Source organism: Micropterus salmoides, unplaced genomic scaffold (genome assembly GCF_014851395.1).
Source record: "Micropterus salmoides isolate LMB-PRFRI ecotype aquatic unplaced genomic scaffold, ASM1485139v1 Ms_hic_scaffold_5, whole genome shotgun sequence".
In the NCBI taxonomy this organism is placed as follows: domain Eukaryota; kingdom Metazoa; phylum Chordata; class Actinopteri; order Centrarchiformes; family Centrarchidae; genus Micropterus; species Micropterus salmoides.
Genome location: NW_024044237.1, coordinates 9744120 through 9768888, shown reverse-complemented (window position 1 = coordinate 9768888; position 24769 = coordinate 9744120). Strand labels below are relative to the sequence as shown.

The window sequence follows — 24769 nt, the reverse complement described above, 5'->3', positions numbered from 1 at the left end:
TACAGCCACAAACTAAAGTCGGCACAATAGTATAAGATTTTATGGGCACCTTACAGGATCTCACAAAAGTGAGAATACCCCTCACATTTTTGTAAATATTTGATTATATCTTATGTGACAACACTGAAGAAATGACACTTTGCTACAATATAAAGTAGGGAGTGTACAGCTTGTATAACTGTAAATTTGCTGTTCCCTCAAAATAAAACCTCACACACCTATTAATGTCTAAACTGCTGGCAACAAAAGTGAGTCTACCCTTAAGTGAAAGTGTTCAAATTGGGCCCAAAGTGTCAATATTGTGTGGCCACCATTATTTTCCAGCACTGCCTTAACCCTCTTGGGCAATAGTTCACCAGAGCTTCACAGGTTGCCACTGGAGTCCTCTTCCACTTCTCCATGACGACATCACAGAGCTGGTGGATGTCAGAGACCTTGCGTTCCTCCAACTTCCGATTGAGGACGCCCCACAGATGCTCAATAGGGTGTAGGTCTGGAAACATGCTTGGCCAGTCCATCGCCTTTACCCTCAGCTTCTTTAGCGAGGCAGTGGTCGTCTTGGAGGTGTGTTTGGGGTCGTTACCATGTTGGAATACTGCCCTGCGACCCAGTCTCTGAAAGGAGGGGATCATGCTCTGCTTCAGTATGTCACAGTACATGTTGGCATTCATGATTCCTTCAATGAACTGTATCTCCTCAGTGCCGGCAGCACTCATGCAGCCCCAGACCAGGACACTCCCACCACCATGCTTGACTGTAGGCAAGACACACTTGTCTTTGTACTCCTCAGCTGGTTGCTGGTCTGAGCACTGACAGGCTGACCCCCCACCCCTTCAACCTCTGCAGTAATGCTGGCAGCACTCATACGCCTGTTTCCCAAAGACAACCTCTGGATATGACGCTGAGCATGTGCACTCAACTTCTTAGGTCAAACATGGCGAGGCGTTCTGAGTGGAACTTGTCCTGTTGAACCGCTGTATGGTCTTGGCCACCATGCTGCAGCTCAGTTTCAGGGTCTGGGCAATCTTCTTATAGCCTAGGCCATCTTTATGTAGAGCAACCATTCTTTTTTTCAGATCCTCAGAGAGTTCTTTGCCATGAGGCGCCATATTGAACTTCTAGTGACCAGTATGAGGGAGTGTGAGAGCGATAACACCAAATTTAACACACCTGCTCCCCATTCACACCTGAGACCTTGTAACACTAATGAGTCACATGACACCGGGGAGGGAAAATGGCTAATTGGGCCCAATTTGAACATTTTCACTTAGGGGTGTACTCACTTTTGTTGACAGCGGTTTAGACATTAATGGCTTTGTGATGTGTTATTTTGAAGGGACAGCAAATTTACACTGTTATACAAGCTTTACACTCACTACTTTACATTGTAGCAAAGTGTCATTTCTTCAGTGTTGTCACATGGAAAAATATAATCAAATATTTACAAAAATGTGAGGGGTGTAGTCACTTTTGTGAGATACTGTACATCTCACAAACTATATTGCTTGTACATAAAATGTTTAATTTATAGTATAGAGCAATATCTTATGAAAATAAATTACATTTAAAATAAACCATGTGAACTTGAAATAGAATACCCTTTACCACTAATGTTACATCTCTGCATGAGATGGGAGAGGAAACACTTCAAGGAAGGCATCAAGAGAATCATGTTTTATTAATGTGCCAGTAAATGTAAATATATAAATATAAATATATATATAAATAACAGCCCAAAGGTGGGTGTAGGTTGCCCACTAGTGGTTGAACATCGACACTGCAGTTCATTTGGACCCTTAAAAGTGAAAGAAGAATCCGCACTCCCAAATTGTCCTGCTAAGGAGTAGCGGTTCGTCTACGGATGCGGGTGGGAAATAAGAATTATTAGAGTGTTTAATTAAAGTTAAACGGATTAACAACTCGGGGGACTGCTAAAGCATCGAACAACTGACTACAAAGGACAACAATGCACAACAAACCACAGCACTCCAGACTCAGTGGAGCCAGCAACTTGTGAGACGTCCCAGAGCCGCAGCACGACCACCGTAAGAATTCCAACTTCATACACCGAAACACGAAAAACGTGTTAAGATCAGTGCTGGTGTTTGGTTTGTTACAAGTCCAGCTGCTGATGTTGCAATTAACGTTTATGACCGTAATAACTGTCAAAAGTGGAAAACGTTTGTTCAGTCGGAAAAGTCCTCTTAATTGTCTAACCGTAAGGGAAGCAAATGAACACTTAGAAAAGTTAGCCATTGCATGTCCAGCTTTTGGATATAAAACAGCTGTTTTAGCTTGTGTTGTAGTAGTATGTTTTAGGCAAAGTTACCAAATCCTCCTCACCTCAATCGCCAAAGAAAGCACTAGTTTGTCAGGAAAGCGGAGTAATATGCACTCCGCCTCTCCAGTCTACTTGTGTCCAGGATCTGGAGGACATGGCATGGAGAGACGGAGGGAAGAAGCGGTGGAAAAACGAGAGAAAATCTCTAAGAAAGTAGGAACTACCGCGTAAACGTTACAACAACACTCATCGCCATGGCTTGCGTGCATTGTTAGAAGGTATGTGTGTAAACGATCGTTAACTTTTTGTTACTGAAAGAGAAGAAGTGAACTCCAGTGAGATACATCAGCAGGGTACGCTGGGCAGAGGTTCGCCACTTTCCCTCTGAGGGCTGGGCTAACAGCTAGCATAGCTTAGCCTGTGAGAGAAGTTGGAAAAGTTTCTGGAATGGAGGAAGGGTGAAGTAGCTTAGGCTAATCGTTAAGAGTTAGAAAACCTGGGCTCAGAAAGTAAAAGTTAAAGAGGAAACAATGTCCTAAAGCGTTAAACAGTAAACTAGATAGTGAGAGTTCATATGAGGTATCGGAATATAAATTTAAGCTAACATTAAACAAGTTCTGTTAGCGTTAACGCAAGCTAAGCTATTAGCAATAACTCGAGGGTAATTTAACTGTTAGTTACATTAGCTTGCTACATGCCAGTGTGAGCTAATGCCACTGAAATAATCTATTATATATGACTCTGCATATTTTCGAGGTACAGTTAAATTACAGCAACACTAAAAGCTATTTTTACAACAGTTTGGGATTTGTGTAACTTTAGATGCGTCTTTCTGAGTCACTTTTCTCTGTTTCTCTGGCGTGCTAACGGCTAACGTTACCGAATACCTTCCATAATGTCTATTCCCTGTACTTCATACACGTCAAACATTTCAGACAGATTTCACACGGTCAACCAAGTAAGTATTCTTGAGTTATGCCATGTTGCGTGTTTATGTAGGCCTTGTTAAAGCGAGAATGACTCATTAGTTTAACTCGGAAGAGACCAAACTGTGATAAACAGCTACTTATGCTGGCCAATATTGCTTACCAGCTCCAGGTTTCTTCTTTCCCTCTTTCTATGGAGGGGTTTGTGCTTTTGGAAAGAGCTGTTTCCAAAACAGTCCTGGCATGTTTTCTTAAACGGAAAGTACCTTGTGCTTTGAACTGTTAAAATGTATGAACATTGTGCAAAAAACTTCTTTTGGACAATAGTTAGCATATAAATAATATAGCAGTGGTTGTACCATGTGTCAATTTGGAATTTTCTTGGGACTGCATTTTTCCTCATACAAAATGTATCATACTGTTGATATCACAGTATACAATCAGAGGAGGAACTGCTGATGATTTCTGTAGGACAAACCACTAACCATTTTTAATTAAGGGCACCGGTCATTTAGGCTGTGTATCAGTAAATTAGGGGCTTCAGCCCCCAACCCCCCTTTCACAATGTGACTTTGTAAAATGTATACTAAGTCGAGATTGATTTGATTTCTAGCCTTTGATGGTGAAAGCACAGAAGGCTATCAGTGTGAATTGTTATCAGTTTGCACAGATGATCAGCTTTATCTGAAGGGTTAGTAATTCAGATGCAAATCAGCACTTGCAGTTGTCCATTCAGGTAAGTTACGCCTGCAACATGTTACTCAAACGAAATGTTTCTACTTGTTTCAGGGAGATTGAACATGTCCTTATGTTGAAATCTGTCCCTTGCCATTGCTCACCCTCTACAGTGAACTGATGAATCACTGTTGAACCAGTCTAAAAGGGGCTGCATCCAGATCTCTGACTGATCAGGCTATGTGGAAACAGATGCTGGAATGTAGTCTGGTGAATGACAGTAAAGGCAGTATTTTTTGTGTGTATGCCTACATCCCCCCCCCGCTTTCATGTGTATGTAGAACAATGAGCTGTGGAAGTGGGTGCAGTGCTGTTGGACAGCTGTGTGCTGGAAGGGAGGGATCGGGGCAGAGATGGGATGAGGGAGGAAGCGGCTCATTGTGGTCACATCCTTTTTGACTAAAGGCCGGTTTCACAAGCCCCCAAACAGCTGCTGCTGCAGGGTACATGTGTATGTCTGTCTGCTTGCTGCGGCTGCATGATATGGACAAAAGTGTTACATATCACAGCGTGGTTTGTTCCATTAGTATAGTCGTACATCAGGAAGACTGTTTGAAACACTGAGTTTCATTAGGAGATGATGGAAACAGTAGTTTATAGGGACCCTCAATGAAAACAAGATGCAATAGTTCATACATTTTTAAGGTGGTGATTCAGTATTATGTTTTTTTGTGGTTGTGCAATGCATAAATTACTGAGATAATTTAAATCATATCAATAATGGCAAAATATATTAAATTAGAGAAACAGTTTTGTAAAACATATGTTTTCATTATTTTCCTTGTTACTAATTTGACTTCAAATTTTTATTTAAGGCAAGATTAGTCATTTTATTCTCCTGTCTGGTGATAGACAAGCTAGGCAATAGGTTGCTTCTTTTACCACGACAGTATTTACAATCAGCTGTGCTGCTTTTTTAACCTAACTAGACCTTGATTTTTTTTTTTTAATGTAACAGGTGCTGTCCACACCTCTGCTGTCATCCTCACATTTTCTAGTGTATAAACCTTGCTGTCTGGTAGACCAGCTTAACATGTTGATTGGGGGCCATTTTCATATGCGTGACTGTCTGCAAGTTCTACATACAACACCTAACAGATGATTGTGTCAAAGTTTCAGTAAGACTTCGTCTCTTTATGGGAATTATGTGTCGAATCTAAAAGGGAACAAATGACTTTTTGATTTGATCATCCTGTTGAGTGAGAACAGTTTGTCACATTGTGCTGAGGTTCAAACTTTATTCATAAATGAATATTAATTGTGATGTGATTTACAAATGTTAGGGATGCTTGCTTGTTTATCTATATCCATATAATTCAGAACATCTGGGTGTATTGCTGATCTTTACATGTATCTGCTCTCTTTATTGTTTTGCAGGAGGCTGGTGGAGTAGAATACTCACTGTGCACTGGTTGGAGAAGTCAATCCAGAGAGGAGCTGGGAGTTATTGTTGTTGAGAAGAAGTCACTTCCTTATTTAGCCTGTCAACTTGTACTGGTGAGACCTGCTGCACCACATCAGTTCGACAGAGGTCCTGATCCCAGCTCCTGCAGCCCCCCCTCCCCCTCCCTCCCTCCCTCCATCAGTGGTGGTGACCCAGCTTCGGACAGCTTGCTGCAGGGCCCTTCCTGAGCAGCAGCAGCTGCGTCCTGCTTGCTGACTCCCTCCCTCCCCTGCTTCCTGTCCTTGGTCAGACAAGGCTAAAGTCCCCTCTCCACTACCCCACCCCTCATCTCTGTTGGCCTCTCATACTCTGACACATTCACACACACTGAAGTGGTTTCTCTTGTTGACCACACACTTAGGCAACTAACGCTAGTTGGATATCCTCAGCAGGGGACTTGTAGACCACCTTGGTCCCCCCTGGAGCGAATCCTCCCTTTTCTACCTACACTACAGCCTCCAGCATGACCTCCATGTCCAGTCTCTTCTCCTTCACAAGTCCAGCAGTCAAACGCCTGCTTGGCTGGAAGCAGGGAGACGAGGAGGAGAAATGGGCAGAAAAGGCAGTGGATGCGCTCGTGAAAAAGCTGAAGAAGAAGAAAGGCGCCATGGAGGACCTGGAGAAAGCTCTGAGCTGCCCCGGGCAGCCCAGCAAGTGCGTTACCATTCCAAGATCACTGGACGGCCGGCTACAGGTTTCCCACAGGAAAGGTCTGCCTCACGTAATCTACTGCAGAGTGTGGCGCTGGCCAGACCTGCAGTCCCACCACGAGCTCAAGCCCCTGGAGGTGTGCGAGTACCCGTTTGGCTCCAAACAGAAGGAGGTCTGCATCAACCCATATCACTACAAGCGAGTGGAGAGTCCTGGTAGGTACTCATGTTGTCCCCGAATAGCTTAGTCAAAGAACATCGACCTGACTGGGGGGGGATGTTATACGGAAAGTTTAATGTTCAACGTTATTTGTCGTATTTAAATGGATAACTTGCCAATCTGTTTGTAACGCATAACTGAAACGGTGGGGAGGGTAAATTACTGGATAACAGCAAATATGAGACAGATTAGACCCGAGTGGAGCTCTGCACATCTCTTAGCTAGAGCTCTGCATAAACTGTGGAGCTGGAAAACAAATCCACAAAGGTCAGGAGGCTGTCATCACACAGGCCTGTTCTACCCACCCCCTCCATTTCACAGAAAATCAATATCACTAGCTCTTTTGGAGTCTTATTAGATTATATGCCTCAAGCACTCCAGATAGGGTGTGGCACCAAAGAGTAGCTTGCTAAATGCATAAACCACTCAGACTAAACTCCACAGCACTTTCTCATCACTACTACCCCCACCTCTCTGTCAGTCACATCCACTGATAGATGACACTGAGGGGACAGCCTTTCTGACGCTGGGTTGACTTGGGATTCCCAGCTCTGTATTGACCAGTTGAAGGATATGGATCACATGTCGGTCAGGAGAGACTGCGTGTCATATCGTTTAAAGCAAAGCTTTGGAGTGACAGCCTTGGAGTCATGACGTTTAAAGTCAGGAGATGGAAAATCAAGGCTGGGGAAACAAAAGTAATAAAAATACCATGTCTATCATATTAATATCAAGAACACCATATCCAAAAAGGCTACAACACTGTCACACATATTAACATATTTTGGCCCTACAGTGATTTGTTTGTGTGTTGTAGAGCCAAAGAATTAACCTATCAGTAAATCGATGGAAAATTAATTGATTCATTAAGTAATTCATCAAGCAAAAACTCCAGTGTCTGGTTTTAGCTTCTCCGATTTGATCTTGGTCTGTGTTTTTTAAATGTAATAACTTTGTTTTTGTTTTTTTTATTGTTGGTTGAATGAAATAAGACTTCAGGGAAATTTTCACTTTCATTTTCTGCCATTTTATGGGTCAAATGATGACACGAGAAAATAATTGGTAGTTGCAGCCCTCGTGTTATATGTGGGTGTGCACCACAGCTACTTTTCCGGGAGTGTGCGCATCGAGGCTTCTCTTTCAAACATTGGCTGCATTTCCGTGTTGATAATGGAAAAGGATACATTATTAACAAGGAAAAACCTTTAAGCACGGTAAAAACCATACATCAAAAGGTTTTCAGGTTAAAGATGTGTGCAGTAGACATGAGCTCCTTGCATATAATGACCGTTAGCTTTCTAAATGATGAGAAAAGACCTTTCTTCCCCTGACTGTCCTTAATTTAACTCATTTTCCTCCCCTGCCTTCTTTGTTCCACCATCCAGTGCTCCCTCCTGTCCTGGTACCGCGGCATAGTGAGTTCAACCCACAGCACAGTCTGCTGGTACAATTCCGCAATCTCACCCACAATGAGCCGCACATGCCCCTGAACGCCACCTTTCCGGAGTCCTTCCAGCAGCCTCACAGCGGGGGCGGAAGCAGCAGCGGAGGAGGTGGAGGCGGTTCTTTTCCCATCTCTCCCAACTCTCCGTATCCTCCTTCTCCAGCCAGCAGTGGTACTTACCCAAACTCTCCTGCCAGCTCGGGGCCCTCCAGTCCATTCCAGCTCCCAGGTATGCCAAATATACTCGTGTACCTGACCCTAGGCAAGATGCCTAATTATTGTATTTTTCTGTCACATGGCCAACAAGAGGCTAGCTGTTAATAAACGCTAGTAGGAACATTTTATATTGGGGTGTTTACAATCAAGCGACAGCAGACATTTACCAAAGCTCAGATTAATCTATTTTAATATTTGTTTCATTTACAAAACTAGTCTAGGGTTTACCCGAATATCATACAGTTCCATCTTTATACCTACTACAAGTTTAAAACCCATGCACTTCTTCACTATGCACTGAGTGCTGTTCTTTACAGTACTCTAACCAGGTCAAGTTATTACGTTCATCCAAATCACGCTACACGCCTAAATGAGAACAAAGGAAATGCCAGCTAAGCAGTGTCCACCAGAGCCAGGGCTGCTGGCTGCTGTAAGGGCACTAACTAAGTGGACCAGGCAGCCTTTCTGTCCCATTATATCAGATGCATGTAATGTGAAGAAATATCACCCAAAGGAGACATTCCTTTCTGTCCTTTTCAGTAGCCTTGGTATACTGGAGAAATGACATTTGACAATTTGGATTATTCTCTCATTTCAGTGTGTGTGCGGATGTTACTGCTGATGTGTGTGTCTGGTGACTAGTGCTCTATTCTGCTCCAGTCCAGATCTGCTGACGCATCAGATGGCTGCAGGCAGTCGGGCAGGAAAAAGTTTTTAATGGCAATTTAGGATTTGAGCTCCCATTTGTGCTGAAAAGCCCTAATCGTCGTAGTCTACACTCAGAAGCATCATAATCGTCGACATTTCCTCACTGCAGTTTAACTGGAGGTTTTTCGCATTGTTTTTTCTGTGTGCTTGGAAAGCTCATATTGCATCTCTGTCGGGAATGGGTTAGCATGTGGGTTAGCAAGTGAGGGATATGTGAAATCTGACACCATTTCCGGGGTACAGATCCTGTGATGAATGTGTGTGTGCGATTATTTGCCTGCAGCAACAACTGGTCTCATCCTCTCTAACTGCTCTCTTAATGTCTCAGCTGACACCCCACCCCCAGCCTACATGCCCCCTGACGAGCAGCTGGGCCAGGAGAGCCAGTCCATGGAAACGAGCAGCAGCGTGGTGCCGCAGAACATGGCCAGAGGAGGTGAGGGGTGCACACATTTAGACTGACTAAAAGAAATACAGATACTGTTTGAATCCAAAAGAACGTTACGTTCACTTTAACCTTCTTTGGATAACTATGACCTAGATGACTGAAAACCTTCACAGACATACTGTTTGAAGTCTTATGAAAATCCAAGACGTGGCATAGCAGTTAACGTTACACACCGCTGAGAACGCGATTAGACTAGTAGTCCTGTAAATCACCTCAGTACTGCATTTCCTGCCATCAAACTGGCCTCCCGGCTGTCCAAAGCTCCTGTGGTAGGTGTGTAGAGCCAGCCAATAAGACCGCTAATTAGAGCTGATCCTTCATCTGACAGGGTGCAGCTCCCGAATGGTGTTTGACCCACTAATGACAAGATGATTGACTCTTAAACAGTTTAGTCGACTATAAAGGGGCAGCCCTAGAAAATTGCAGTAAAAAGTTTCTACTCTGTCTCGACATTTATTTGTGCAACTGAATGAAATGCACTCCACTTGACAATGCATAGATAGTCTTTATTGTCCACAGGGGAGGTTTGTCTTCATTTTGTACACGGCCTCACAAGCAAACACACACATACAGTAAGCATAAAGCAAATGCAGCACACACAATAGTTACCGCTGGGGAGCTTTGTTTAAGGATGCTGTGGTGGAAGGCACAAAACTTGTACTGCAGTGGACCCTTTTCCAGGCCAGAGGAAAGCAAGGAACAGCTTTTTGTGTTGTTGAAATGAGCGAGAGAGCCATCTATTTTCTTTTTTTCTTTTCTTTTTTTTTTGCTATGTGCCTTTGTCTGTAAGAACACGCGGTCCATGTCTAAAAGTTTGTAGGGATAAGAATGTCCTCATCACATTTATTGCCCAGTCTTAACCGCAGTTTTAGATGTGTTTGAATCCAACATTCAGTCCTAATTGGAAGCCTGTATTTACAAAGAAGAAAATAAATGCTGTTCGGAAATACCGCTTCCAAGGCCAGACTAGCTAGACCTGTGTAATGTAAACTAGTAAGATTTCTATCCAGACTGCGGGGTGGACTGCCTCCATAGAACTGATTTGATATGTGAACGGCTGGGAAATGTATTGTTATCGCTTCGCTCTGAAGGCTCATGACCTACACATTTACATTTAGTCATTTAGCTGACGCTTTTATCCAAAGTGACTTACAATTGCTATATATCAGAGGTCACACACATCCAGTTGATCCCTGATTAATGAGTCCTGTCCCAAAGGGCTTTTGTAATTGTTAATATACCAGTATGCTGTATGATTTTTATGTTCAGTTAGTTAGAATTTTGAAGAATTTCTGTTTTTGTCATAATGGGAATTGAAGACATTTGGGCACTAGTAATAGAGACATAGTGACAGATTTATATACAGCAGTGAGACTCCTCACAGTACAACTTTGTAACTGAAAACATATTGTTTTATTATTTATTGCTTTAATCAATGTCTTATGCCTTCTAAATTATTTTTGTGTGTGGGAAGATGTCTTCAGCTAACTTTATGGCTCACCTGGTTTTGCCTGACCTGTTGCGCAATTTCCCAGATGTGCAACCAGTGGAGTATGAGGAACCGAGCCACTGGTGCTCTATCGTCTACTATGAACTCAACAATCGTGTAGGTGAGGCTTACCATGCCTCGTCAACCAGTGTGCTGGTAGATGGCTTCACTGACCCTTCGAACAACAAGAACCGCTTCTGCCTCGGGCTGCTGTCCAACGTCAACCGCAACTCGACAATCGAGAACACCCGCAGACACATCGGCAAAGGTACGGCGAACAGTCCCACGCAGCAGAAGAGGTGTTTTGGTATAAATTTTGTTCCTGCTGCACTGTGGTTTAAATGTCCTGACAGTCTGTTGTCTTGTCTCTGTTAACCAGGAGTGCACCTGTACTATGTGGGAGGGGAGGTGTACGCAGAGTGCCTCAGTGACACTAGTATTTTTGTCCAGAGCCGTAACTGTAATTACCACCACGGCTTCCATCCCACTACTGTCTGCAAGATCCCAAGCGGATGTAGCCTCAAGATTTTCAACAACCAGGAGTTTGCTCAGCTTCTGGCCCAGTCAGTCAACCACGGCTTTGAGGCGGTCTATGAGCTTACCAAGATGTGTACCATTAGGATGAGCTTTGTCAAGGTAAGTAAATAGAAGACAGGGGAGAACATAAAGCAGGCACAGTTAGACATTTCTCATCCTTTCTTTTAACAAGAGGCAAACATCAGCAGTGTCTGCATCACTGTTAACTCTTTCTGCCTCCTCCATAGGGCTGGGGAGCAGAGTATCACCGACAGGACGTCACTAGCACCCCCTGCTGGATTGAGGTGCACCTGCATGGGCCCCTCCAGTGGCTGGACAAGGTGCTAACACAAATGGGTTCACCTCTCAACCCAATCTCCTCCGTGTCCTAATGATGGGACTTGTTGGAGCTTGGGAGGTCTTACTTTTTGTTTTTCTTTTTAACATTCTTTACTCCCCCCTCCAGTGATTTATAATTTAAGGTGGTCTTAAAGGCTGAACTGTTTACACTTAACTTTGGGAAGGGATGTTGAACTCTGGCTGGAAATTCAGCAACAGCAGCAGCCGGATTCAGTTGTTGAAACAGAGTAACGTTAAAAGCAAATGCGTGGAGGAAGAGAGGAACAAGGAATGCCCAAGTAGCAGTAACGACACGGACAAACTACTGCTCGACAATGCAACAACACCTGCAAGAAGTGAGGGCTCCATTGTCAAGTTTGAATCTAATTTTTGCATCAAGTTTTGTTTTCTTAAATGTTTTTATTTCTCTGTATGTGTAGTTTTTAACGAAGCAGAACAGTTTCACTACTCTGCCTTACGTCAGACAGACAAATTGGAATTTTACTGAACACTTTTCGTACATTGTTGTCTCAATGTCAGATATTTACAATTAAGATATAGACACGATAATGTTTACCATTAGGCTCAGATATAACATGCTTTCTTTTTATAGTCTGTACTGCTAGAAATGAACACTGAGCTACTGCCTTTAAGAGAAGGTTACGTATGCCAACCTGATCGTTTTCGATATGGGAGATCAATCACTGAACAAGTTTAACATGCCATAAGCTAACAACATTGTGAATGTTACATCTATTGCAATAGAAGTAGTCATTTATGATATAATCAGACAATGGACATCATCATTATTGATTCTTGTTTGTACTCTCGAGTTCAAGGAAGAGTGACTGTATTTTCAATACTCACTGTATTAACAATATTGTGCACTCATGGAATTTTTTTTTTTTTTTTTTTGAAGGCATATTAAATTTTGGCGGGGGTACCAAGGCATTATGTTAATTGACTTCATTAGCTCAATGAAATAAACATGTTATTTGGTAACAATGATTGTTCATATGGTCTGTCTGCTCTTTTATGGTTTAGCGATTTTTGGCAGGATGCAAACGAGCAGAAATTATATCCTATCATACGTGAAACATGTTCAAGATGGATGGACAGTAACAACAATGGCCATGCATGTGTACAGATGTACACAAGAGATTGATTCTGTTAATGAAATGCTGATTATAGATTTCCAACACATCTTGTTTGACTAGCTGTTTGATTTTTAACATCTAATAACAGTGATCCTACTGAAAAAAGTCTTCAGTTGCCATGGTAAACCCATAAAAGCACCATAGCAAAAAAAGGACAGTGGTGTCAATAAATCTAATGTGGCTCACAATAATAGTGTTCTTTATGATATTCAACCAATAAAAGTAAAATGTTATTGGTTGTGATGTGAAATTCATTCAAATGGATGTTTTCTTTTTTACTTATTTTAATTAAGATGTTATCCTAATCCAAGCATAATGATAATGTGACAAGTGTGTGTTTCAGAAAGTCACATACGGAGCTCGGGTTAACTGAAGAAGCCTGTTGATAGGTGAAACATCTTCAAGAATGTCAACGTTTCTATTCACATTTTCTTCTAGATTTGCTAAATTAAGGCATACTGATGGTTTAATAAATACCCTGGCCCCTGGAAACCGGCCTTGTGAAAAACTGATAAAACCTTAACCCAGCAGATATTAAATCCAATGGTATATACATAATCTATCAAACAACAGACTACTTCCCATTGGTCCACGTTAGTATTACCGTAAATGTCTTAAAGGTGGGTCACCGAACATTTACAAATGCAACCACATTCACAAAAACAACAGAGAAAAGAAGGCAAATATTAAGTCTTTGCTAGATTTTAAAGAAAAAGTCCCTTTCTAACAGATTTTGACACCAAGTAACAGAAAATAGTTACCATGTCAGTGATGCCTGAAATTACTCTTGCGTCAGATTACCTTAGCAGCCGGATGTGAGGTGGCTCCCAAGAAGCAAGCCAAAGATAAACACGTAGCCAGACGAATAGGGGCGAGGATAATAAATATTATAGAGAGGGTAGTGTGGAACGATCGACATGGAGTAGCTGGTAAGAATAAAGAGATTTTAGCAGGCATCCGTAAATTAACCAAGGAGCAAGGCTTCAGCAGACATTGAGTCGGTGAGTCCTGCAGAGTACTGACAGCTGTAACGTTAGCAGCTAGCTAGCTAGCGTTAGCCACCTCCAGCTAACTAACCTAATTATGGTTACCTGTCTCTGACAGTCAGATAGTGTCTGGAGTAAAGTAACGCTACTACTTAGAACAAATATATATATATTCAGCTTTTCGAGAAGTATGTAACTAGCTCACTTGCTTAAGTTTCTCTCTTTCCTGGAAATCTCTCACAAGGTTCTGTTCGAGACTTAATTTTACCACATTAGCTTGAATGTTGAGCGAGCTGCGTTAGCTGAAATGGATTTTCCAGGAAGGCATATGTTGGCGTTTACTGAACATAAGCGGAGAAAATAGGTTGGCCAGTTTATTGGGTTGCTTTTAATGTGAGAAATAGGAGGGATAGGTGCTGTAGCCTCAATTAGTGGAAGTGCACACAATGCTAACCAAGTGCACTTTACTGCTTAGCATTTATGCAGGAGGAAATAAAACCAAACAAGCACTGGTTTCATTTTGAACAGTTAACCATTATGATGCATTGTGTTCTGTTATCTGGCCTAAGAAAAATAACTAACCGGATCCACTTAATACTTCAGCGACTTGGAGGTTTATTGAAAGTTAATGCTGCATCAATTTTAGCCTTTGCCAGTTATTTTAGCAAAAATGGTCACTTTAGCAAAAATGGTCACTTTAGCAAAATATTGTACAAAGATATATTTTCCCTTGAAGTCTCATTACTGAATGTGCTCATCAGGATGCTAATTTTAAAGGGTTATTTGTAAGAGTTGAGACATGTTGACCGGTGAACTTACTCAAACAGCCCTAAAGGCTCTTTGTTACTGAACCATGTGTAGTTAACACCTGAGAACAAGTGTGGTTTATGATAAACCCTGGAGGAAATCCTGACACTGTTCATTTGAAACACAGGGCAGCGGTAAAGTAAAACCCATCCTGGCCACCACAAATATTCTACCCCAATCAGTAACAAACATCGGTGCTGTCTGAGATATGGGACATGATACCTACATGGACTAAGCTGTGTAGGTCTAGAAATTGTCCAAACAGTTTCATTTTTTAAAAATGCCAAATTGTATTGGTGAGACTACAGCAGAAACTTCTCTTGCCAGATGGAAGCAGGGAGAACAGGCTGTAGCTGGGTTTGGTGTTGTCTTTTAGCATCCTTTAACTCAGTTAATGCATAACCTGCTTGTTGGAAAGCAGCAACATGAGCGGTAACAAAAAACCTTGAGATGTGGTTGGATTCTAAACAGATGATAACCCTGAAATGCATGTCTCATTTAGTGATAGCGCTGCAATCTGTGCCAAAAACTTTGAGGGAGACAAGGACGTTGTTAGCTGCTTACAGCAAACAGACACTCCTTTTTTAAACATCAATTACAAACAAACATAGAGGAATACAAACAAAGAATCAGCGTGGCTGTATCCTGAGCCTCCATAAACCTCCCGACTATCAGTATGCTTTAACCTCCAAAAAGAGTTTGGCCTGGGTGGATGGGGTGGAATGATTTTTTTCAGAAGCTATTATTTATGACCATGTAGTTTGCAGAGTAGATATCTCATTATGGATGAGTGACAGGCAGTCAAGGTTCTGCACCCACATATTTTAAATGGATGTTAATAGATCGTTTAAAAAATGTAGTTGTATTGCTGTACGTATAAAAAAAAAAATGTTGTTTGTTTATATATTTTTAACCTTTATTTATTCAGGGGAACTTCACACTTTTACTCAGACATATCCGCCTGAGTAAAATGAACATAGCAGAGAGATATCTGACCAAAAGATCACTTTCCAGCAAAGTGCTGCCCTTTACTTGCCTATTGCTCTGCTACATCACCCAGCTTTTTAATTCAACAACCTTCTTCTTTTCTCCCTTCATCTGTCCCCCTCCCCCACCCCCTAGTATCTGTAGCGGCGTCCAAAATGGTACGAGCAGCCTTGGTGACAGCCACCAGTCTGGCACTGACTGGGGCTGTGGTGGCACATGCTTACTTGCTCAAACACCAGTTCTACCCAACTGTGGTCTACCTCACCAAGAGCAGCCCCAGCATGGCGGTAAGAGCAGTGCTGAAGTGAAGTCAGATCTTGAGTTTGGTTTGAATAATTTTGAATATTTTTCCCATATGAAATCTCTTTTAATTTAAGCCATAGCAGCGGCATTGTGACATATTAGCTTTTCTGCCATCAGGTGTTGTACATCCAGGCCTTTGTTTTGGTGTTTCTGCTGGGAAAGTTCATGCGGAAGGTCTTTTTCGGACAGCTAAGGGCTGCAGAAATGGAGGTAGAGTTCTGTTTATATCGATGGGCTCAGTTGTAAATGACAATGTATCTAATGAGCCTCTTTGTTTATGTGCGTTCACGTGTCTTTCCTCTGTGCCATCAGCATCTCATCGAGCGCTCCTGGTACGCAGTGACAGAGACATGCCTGGCATTCACTGTGTTTAGGGATGACTTCTCCCCTCGCTTTGTCGCCCTCTTCACCCTCCTGCTCTTCCTTAAGTGCTTCCACTGGCTGGCTGAGGACCGGGTGGACTTTGTGAGTGATGAGAGAGAAACAGCTTCCTCGTCTTACTTTAGTACATAGAATACTGTCCATATAGGACATGGTTTAAAGGTAGAAAGGAAACATGGGACAAAGGATAGGACAGATGGTGTGTGGCCAAGGTTGCATACCAGAGTTGAACAAACATTGTCATTTGACATTTTCAGTTTCAGATTTAGTGTGAAGACCTTTTACTGTACTATTCTTTGATTTCCAACATAAACTATTTGATTGAAATGGAAAAATATTGCTTGGATGGAGATGGAGAGGATGTTGTCAGTGCAATAAGCTTTACCAGACAGTTATTACTGGACTGCAGTCAGGAGCAGGAACATGTTACAGGTTTCATTCAGGTTCACAGTTTATGATTCAATGATTAAGTAGGTGTATATGAGTGTGCATGTCATAAGTAACGTGTAAATAATGTTTTTTTAACTGCGACTTTCAAATCTTTTTTTTCTGTCAGATGGAGCGGAGTCCAAACATATCTTGTATTTTTCACTTGAGAGTATTATGTAAGTACCTCTTATCAGCCACGTCATTCTTCCCACCCTTCTGTGGTAGCATTTTTTTTAAATCTTTGACTTCTTTCTGTTCTATTGATTCTACTTGTGAAACTTGTCTTAAGGCTACATGAAACTATGCAAATCATTGCTGTCTGCACATGAGGCCAGGTGCATCAGAGAGCACCAGAATGGTTGATGTTAACGGACTATATCAAAATTTTCTAAAGTTTGTAGCAATCCAAGTGACCCTCTGATTATATCCAACCTACTGTATTTAAATTCAGTTCAGTTTGGTTTCCAGAATCAGGCCCAGGAGTTATTAAAGTTTTAAAATATATATCCTCCAGAAAACGTAGAAAAGAAGTGAAAGTGTATTTGGGGCAAAAACTAGGATCCAAAACCGGGCTTCTATAGGTAGTTACTGCAACCCCCTCACTGAAGTGTAATTGAATGTTCTTTATTTCCTGCAGCTCTCATGGGACTGCTGGCTGTCATGGACTTCCTGTTTGTCAACCATGCGTGTCACAGCATCATTACCCGAGGAGCCTCAGTCCAGCTTGTTTTTGGATTTGAGGTTTGCAACACAAGTTGAAGCAGAATTTGAGCCCTGTGTTTTTAACAGTAAAAATGCTTTATTTTTATTTTTTTACCCCATCTTTGGTCATTTTAAAAGCTTAGTGGGTATTTTTCAACCTGGACACTATTTTCCTATGTTTTTTATGTCTGACTATTTGGAACAACATTTTTTGGATTTGGAAAAGGATCCCTACAGAGACAGACCTTTTTTAAAGAGTAAGATCCTTTTTGTTGTAACCAGAAACATCGCTCAAAGCCAACACACTCCATTGATAAAAACAGTAATTTTACCTCGCAGAACACGGGAGTTGCTGGTCTACGGCAGGTCAGTTTGTCTGTTTTACTGTGTGATTTTTGGTGTTATTTAAACACCAAAGTCACACAGTAATAACTGGCTTTGAATAGATCACTGTTGCTGGTTAAACAAAAAGGATCTTACTCTTTCTTACTCTGTCGGCGCCAAAAACAAGCACTTTAGTGGACGTACTTTAACGGTGCGTAATTACCCACAAGGAATACGTTGCAGCTAAAGACTGCAGAGAAAATGTTAATAATGGTAATAATAAAATGGAAAAGGCAAACCCTGCATTGCTTAAACACAACCTCTTGCTTTTATTCGTTTTGTATTGTTTTCTTATGTGCCCACATGGTTGCAACGAATAACACTTTCTAATTTACACGTATACGCACAACAGCGGACACACGTTTTCAAATCTGCTCTCTGTCCCTCAGTATGCCATCCTGCTGACCATGGTGCTGACGACCTTCATTAAGTACCTTCTGCACACTATCGACCTGCAGAGTGAAAATCCCTGGGACAACAAGGCCGTCTATATGCTCTACACTGAGCTCTTCACAGGTACTGGATTCAGCTGATAATGCAGCGTGGCCTCAAACAAAAAAAGTTATGGTGGTGCAAACATGCGCAGAAAGAATGTATTTATTCTGACCAGAGACAAACGACCGGATTAAACGTTGACATGGTTATTAGGTGCTAACATTTTCCTGGATTATCAAAGGTTTACACCACCCCTCTCAACCCGATTGCAAATTCCTTTAGATCGAGCCAGCATCTTCCACATGAGGGATTTTATTCTGACTGGGCTTTTATTCCAATTATTAGTGGAATATTATGGTCCATGTAAACGCAGATACTGTGTGTGTAGTTACAGTGACAATACAGTGGCAGCCAGACTCAAATAATAGCTTTTGTTCCAGGTTTCATCAAAGTGCTCCTGTACATTGCCTTCATGACCATCATGATTAAGGTCCACACCTTCCCCCTGTTTGCCATTCGCCCCATGTATCTGGCTATGAGGTGAGCAGCTGTGTGCGTCTGTGTTTGTGTTATTATGTTTTTGTTACTCCCTCTACAATACTTTCTGTTGTTGTAAGGCGGAGTTCTCACACGTCTAATTATTTTATTAGTATTGGTCACTGGATATTCAGGAGTTATGTTTAAGGCATGTTTTGAGTTCTTTTTCTTGTTCTTTCAGGCAGTTCAAGAAAGCTGTAACGGATGCTATAATGTCTCGGAGAGCCATCCGCAACATGAATACACTGTGAGTAATGTCTCCCGATTGCACGGTATTGCATTTGTAAAAACAATGATTTCCCAGAGCACATTTCATATTAATTTATATATTATTTAGTTAGGCAAAATATGGTCAGATTGGATTTTAATTCTCATTTCATGACATGGACTATGGCATATGTGCAAATTAATGTCACTAGAATCGCTTTTCTCTTCACATTTTTGCCTGTGTTTAGATATCCTGATGCTACTCCTGAAGATCTGCAGGCCTCTGACAATGTCTGTATCATTTGTCGAGAGGAAATGGTCACCGGAGCCAAGAAACTACCTTGTAATCACATTTTCCATTCCAGGTAAGTCCCTGAGTCAGCTGACTCAACAGGAACAATAACTAGACTGCAAACAAACAAAACAATGTACAGAGATCAGATGTATCATCTACAGGAAGTTCCTGTATTTAAACAATGAACAAGTCAATGTATCAAATTAAACATGATTTAAAATAAGACTTTATTGTTGCTTGGTGTGGTTGCTATTTGTTAGGGCTTAAGTAAGGACGATTAAAAATGTAGGTTAATTATACAGCGCATCTGACCCGTTTTTTAACAGTCATGCAGTAACAGATTCATGCCGTTGTCATCTTTGTGTGACAGACTTGGTCGCCAGACAGAAGCGCCATGCGCCTCTTGTTAGGGTCCTGCTCACCAGTCAGAGCGGGCACAGGGCGTGTACATTTTACAACTACAAATGAAACTGGAGGAAAACATGTAGGATAGCACAGCCGCTGCCTGTATCTGTTTGCCTGGTGCCATTTTGTGTGCTTCAACTACGGAGAACAGCTCCTCGTGAGCCGGTTTTGTGACGCTCTCCGCAGGCTACATATCCTACATGGAGCATTTAAGAATGCATTTGAGCGTTTTGCCTGCCTAAATTTAATGACTTGTTTCAAATTTTGTTAATTTGTTCAGCTGTTATTGATTTTTGTGCTTCTACCATGATTAGGTAGGCTACGTAGTTAAATTGTTTCTTTTTGTCTGTTTTAACTGTGTTTATTGTTGATATGATACGATCGGGCGTATGCACAGGGTGTTTTATTTTGAAATTCCACCAGATTCTCTATGCCGTTCTGTGTCTGACTTCCTGTCCGGTTCATCTGCTCTGCGGTGCTTGACGCTGCTTCCGTCAAAAATAGACTGGCAGTGAATATTAAACTTAAGCTAAACATAAAAAAATAAAATAAAAAAAATCTCAAAACGAATCGTGATCGCAATATCTGGCAGAAAAATTGCAATTCGATTTTTTCCCCAAAATCGTTCAGCCCTCCTATTTGTTTGTTCTTGTAGTACTTGAAATAATGTTGGATTACCCTCCCTTCCTCCCCACAGCTGCCTGCGCTCCTGGTTCCAGAGGCAGCAGACCTGCCCTACCTGTCGCATGGACGTTCTGCGTGCATCTAATAACAATCAGACTCCAGCCCCCGTTCAGGTCCCGCCCCCCTGCTCCTGCAGCCCCCGCCAACGCCCCAGCAGCCCCACCTGCCAACGGTGAGAGACAAATCCAGTACACATGATTACAACCTGTCTTTGTTGTCTTCTTCTCACCACTACATGAAGCCAACCTACACCCACATGTGGGTGCCCTCAGCTGTAAAAAGCCACTGTACAAGAGTAAAGCAGAGCTGAGAAATGCCTTTGAGGCAACTTATGCAATACTGCACATTCCAATACCTGAGAGTAATATTTCACCTGTACCAGTACTTGTTTGACCGGCTTAATGTACCTTTTTAGATGTATGTTATGGGGGCTTTTTCACTTTGAGAAAATGTTTACATTCGTTATCCATAGTGACTTTAAGTTTTGACATACTAGTCCAGAAGTCTTGGTACAATGTGGTCATTATATGAAATGGACTCGGTTTAGTTAACAAGTAGTCTTATGAGTCATGTTGACCACTTTGCAGAGCATATTAAATGTGTTTAAGCAGCATCTGGTAAATACATCTCTTTTGTTCCGTTTCCTCTCCAGTAGCCCCAGGAATGTTACCTGGGTTCCCTCCTGGCATCTTCCCCTTCTGGGGGCCCTTCCCTGCAGTGCCTCCTCCTGCTGCACCAGCTGCAGCTCCTGGTGCTAGTGATGCACCACGAAGCAGCACAGAGGCCACACAGGCAGCTGGTAAGGATACCTCATGCTCTCCTGCAACAAATTACCCACGCCAATTTTCCACACCACAAAAGGGGAAAAAACAATCTCAAAGTATTTGAAAGGTTTAACAATTCCTTGTTGAGTATATTTCACCAGTACCAATGTTACAGTATCTGTACCTGTATTGGTTCATTTAATTTTCTACTCTGGCATAGCGCGATGTCTACCCAAAATGTTTGTTTTTTCAGGTACCAGCCAGCCCACCTCATCAACTACAGACGCTGCTGCAGCTGCTGCAGCTGCTGCTGCTGCTCCGGGATCAGCAATCCCGGGCTTCCCCTTCTCCTTCCCCCCTCCTCCCTTCCCCACTGCCCCATGGCTCCCCATGCCACCTCCTCCTCCATTTGGTAAGCACAAACACTCTGAACTGTCTTTCAGATTAAAATGAACATAAGCTTGGTGACTTGACACTCTATAGAAAATAAGTAGAAAGACGGGGTGAGCACAACGTTAACCTCTTCCCCCCCCAGCTAGTTCTGGCAAGAAGGGTCCAAAATTAAAGGGAAGATTCCGCACCTTTTATGTGGCTGTCCAGTCAGTGTTGATGGTAAATGTAGTCAGTTGAAGCAATGCATTCCTTTGTGTGGTATATTGACCGAGGAAGCAGAGTTCTCCTGCAGGTGCAGCTATGCAGGCAGTGTCTACATGTACCAGGATGCATTGCATGCGAGCTTCTGACACCCGCTCTGATCAAGCTAGCTGCTGGGTACTAATCAAAGTTACACAACGTTGCCAAGGATATTAACTTCTGCATATTTTCACATGAAGCTATATCGTTATCATCAGGGCATGTCTATCAGGTACATTTACATGCAGGAGCAACACACACACACATACACCGGTAGAACAGGCTTCTTTATAACAAGTAAGTTAACACTTGCTGAGCTAGAGCTGCAGTGGGAAGTTCCACAAAAAGCACCATTAAAAAAAACTGTTACCAGCATCCAACCTACTAATCTTGCTATTTCTGTGGTTTAAATGAGGCTTAAAGCTCACACAGTTTCTCTTGACTGTCCCTCAATAGTACAACATTAGTCCATGATCACCCCAGCCTGCTAACTTGTAACGCTAGCTATAACTTTGTTGGCCAAAACATAGCGTTAGGTAACAAAAATACTCACTCGTCTTTTCCACTTCATCTTCGGGATGCCGAAGAAGGTCTCCAGCATACTTAAGTTGAATTGAAGAGCAAAACTTTCACGCATAATAACGCACACTCTGGCTCTCGGGGTTGGCGTTGGCGACATCATCCAACAAAAACTGACCGCGCTGAAATTCATTGCAGCAGAATGATTCGACTTCTGTTGGCATTGGAGAGCAATTTAAGCAAAAGCACCATCATTAGCCGTTTGTTCTCGGCAGCCCGGGTTGTGGAAGGTCCCCGGGGGCCATATCCTCTTGCACAGCGGTGACTGCAGCGGCAGCCTCGACCTCTCGCTGCATTTCTTCTCTGTCTCGAATAAATACATCTGAATGTCTGAGTCACTTAACTTAACTTTCCATAAAAATGCTGGTCTTCAATCAATTCTGTTTTCTCACAAAATTAGTTCCACCACATACAAGCAGGTCTTATTTGTCGAGTACTCTCTTCTGCCACAAACTCACTGACCTCATTTATTTTATTTGCCAACGTAGATTTCTTTTAAATTTATAGTTTTGGCAAGTGGTCGGTGGTAATTTTGAACGCTGCTGTCATGCCGCTATATTAGAAATAATAGGGAAATGTGCAATTTTAGATTTATGTGGATGAGTCCTATTGTTAACATCTTACTTCTTCTATCAGCCTTTGTTTAAGGAAGTGCTGTGCATTATCGTAACATCAACTATCCGGTCACACTGTGTGAAAGTCCCATTTCCCACTTTATTTATTTGTCAAAATGCAGCATTTACAGTTGTATCTAACAAGCAGCCATCAGTAAGTTAACCCCAATATGATACAGTAAACTACAGTGAAGACATTCAGCTGCAGTAACTCCCTCTCAGATTGACTGATAATAAAGATGAACAGTATTTGTAGAGCACTTTTCAAATCAAGTTACACAGAGTTTCACACGGAGCAACACTTTTAATAGTTCCACATTTTAAGTTCCACTTACATTCTGAGTGTTGCCTCTCCTCCCCTCCAGTGTCATCAATGCCTCCGCCTCCTCCGTCTCTGTCCCGGCTGTCAGAGGAGGAGCTGAGGGAGCTGGAGGCAGAAGGCCGAAGGGGCCTCGAGGCCAGGCTCCAGTGTCTCCAGAACATCCACACCCTGCTGGACGCCGCCATGCTCAACATCCACCACTACCTCAGCACGGTGGCCACACTCAAGTAACCGAGCCTTCTCTAGTTGAAGTCGCGTGTGCTTTATTTTATTCTTTTGACAAATAAAGCTTGAATTGGTTGTTAGAAGTAGCTAGCCTACTCATGTTGAATTAAGCGTATGCTTCATTATCCTTCTGCTGCTGTGTTCTCCACAGTCCTCCTCGGGCTGGGGGCAGCGCTGGAGAAGCCAGTGGGACAAACAACGCTGCTTCATCTCCTGCAGCTGGCGGCAGCACGGACAGTGCCAGCCAGGAGAAGGACTCTCCCAGCTGTAAGTAAACTGACACTTCACATCAACACCCAAGATGATTAAACAAAAAACCTTGGACCCTGACTTGATATATATATTTTTTCTGTTTCCAGCTGAGCGGGTCGAGGGAGCTACAGTCTCCTCTCAGCTACCTGACTCTACTTCTCCTGCCTTGGACACAGAAAGCAAAGAAAAGATGGACGAAGGAGCAGTGTCTGTGGGGGACGAGGATGGAGAACCCAACGCCGCAGAGCTGAGGCGCCGCCGCCTTCGCAAGCTAGAGACCGCAACATCGTCGTCAGCATCGTCCTCACCCCCTCCAGACAATTGACCCGCGTTCTGACTCAGACATATTGCTCTGGACCAACAGGAACTCTGAGCTGATTGACCGTTGCTTTGGGTCCTCATTGCCTCTCGTCCTCGTGGCTCTCGCCTTCCACAGGCTCAGGTTTCTAACTGTGTCGAGTTGGACTCGCGCTACTGGGAGTCGCAATGATCTTTACCGCTTATCTGGACTGTTTGTGTCAGAAAGCAATAGCACGACTTTGTCTTTTGTTTTGCCCCCACACCCCCCCAATGACTACTGCAATAACGCAGCTGCAGGTTTGTAGGTGTAATCAGGTGGAAAAAGGAATTCAAATCCAGTCATTTTGGTCAACGTGAGAGAGACTTGAGAGATTTGTGTTTGGTAGTTTTTACTGTCGGTGAGGTCTTTGCCATCACTTAGATTTTTTGTTTAATTCAGCTTTCTTCAGTATAACGGTGGTCGCATTCACCACATCAACATGTTACAAAGCACCTGGATCGGGGTCGGATCCAGTGACTTCAATCAAGGGAAGATGATAAACGCTTTTGGCTTTCTTTTTCTTTAACATTCATCACTCTTCTGTTGCCACTGCAGACGCTGTAACACAATGATTTATTGAATGTGTACATACTGTATAAAGAGTTTTAATAGGATGATCTGTACATAATGCAGAATAAACTGTTCGACTGAAAGGCAGGGGCATAACATGTCTATTGATTTGTATTTTCACAAACTGACGCCAAGTGGCTCAGGGGGTTCCTATTATGAATCTGAGTGGTCACAAGATGATTACTGTGAAGGAAAAGTTAAATCTGTTCGGTCAACATCTCATCAGAGGGTTTATATGAAGTGTTCTTACATATTTTAGATTCAGCCTCTGGTTTCCAGTAATTTCATCTCTTAATCATTTGGCAAAAATATGAAACGACAAATTACCCATCTCAGTGAAGCTCATGTCTGCTCT

At 42.5% G+C, this 24769-nt stretch overlaps 2 protein-coding genes across 5 annotated transcripts; both read left to right on the top strand.

The window, feature by feature from the left end:
- Window positions 1–1801: 1801 nt before the first annotated feature.
- Window positions 1802–12429, top strand: smad5 (SMAD family member 5). Of its 4 annotated transcripts, none has more exons than XM_038699604.1 (7): window positions 1802–2045; window positions 5320–6252; window positions 7642–7929; window positions 8953–9060; window positions 10608–10829; window positions 10941–11197; window positions 11326–12429. In XM_038699604.1, the coding sequence occupies exons 2-7, from the start codon at window positions 5850–5852 to the stop codon at window positions 11467–11469; spliced, it is 1422 nt and encodes a 473-aa protein (XP_038555532.1). In that variant the 5' UTR covers window positions 1802–2045; window positions 5320–5849; the 3' UTR covers window positions 11470–12429. The 4 variants fall into 4 exon arrangements, with proteins under 4 accessions (XP_038555532.1, XP_038555531.1, XP_038555534.1 ...); XM_038699603.1 differs by lacking the exon at window positions 1802–2045 and adding an exon at window positions 2403–2559; XM_038699606.1 differs by lacking the exon at window positions 1802–2045 and adding an exon at window positions 3221–3239.
- Window positions 12430–13382: 953 nt separating this feature from the next.
- syvn1 (synovial apoptosis inhibitor 1, synoviolin) lies at window positions 13383–24501 on the top strand. Its single transcript, XM_038699602.1, is given in 17 exon segments — window positions 13383–13574; window positions 15489–15640; window positions 15774–15866; window positions 15969–16121; window positions 16594–16642; window positions 17104–17207; window positions 17942–18068; window positions 18428–18527; window positions 18706–18771; window positions 18980–19096; window positions 20129–20225; window positions 20227–20287; window positions 20768–20914; window positions 21133–21291; window positions 23071–23254; window positions 23404–23519; window positions 23612–24501. Coding segments are annotated over 16 exon segments (1923 nt in total). The 5' UTR covers window positions 13383–13574; window positions 15489–15508; the 3' UTR covers window positions 23830–24501.
- Window positions 24502–24769: the final 268 nt, after the last annotated feature.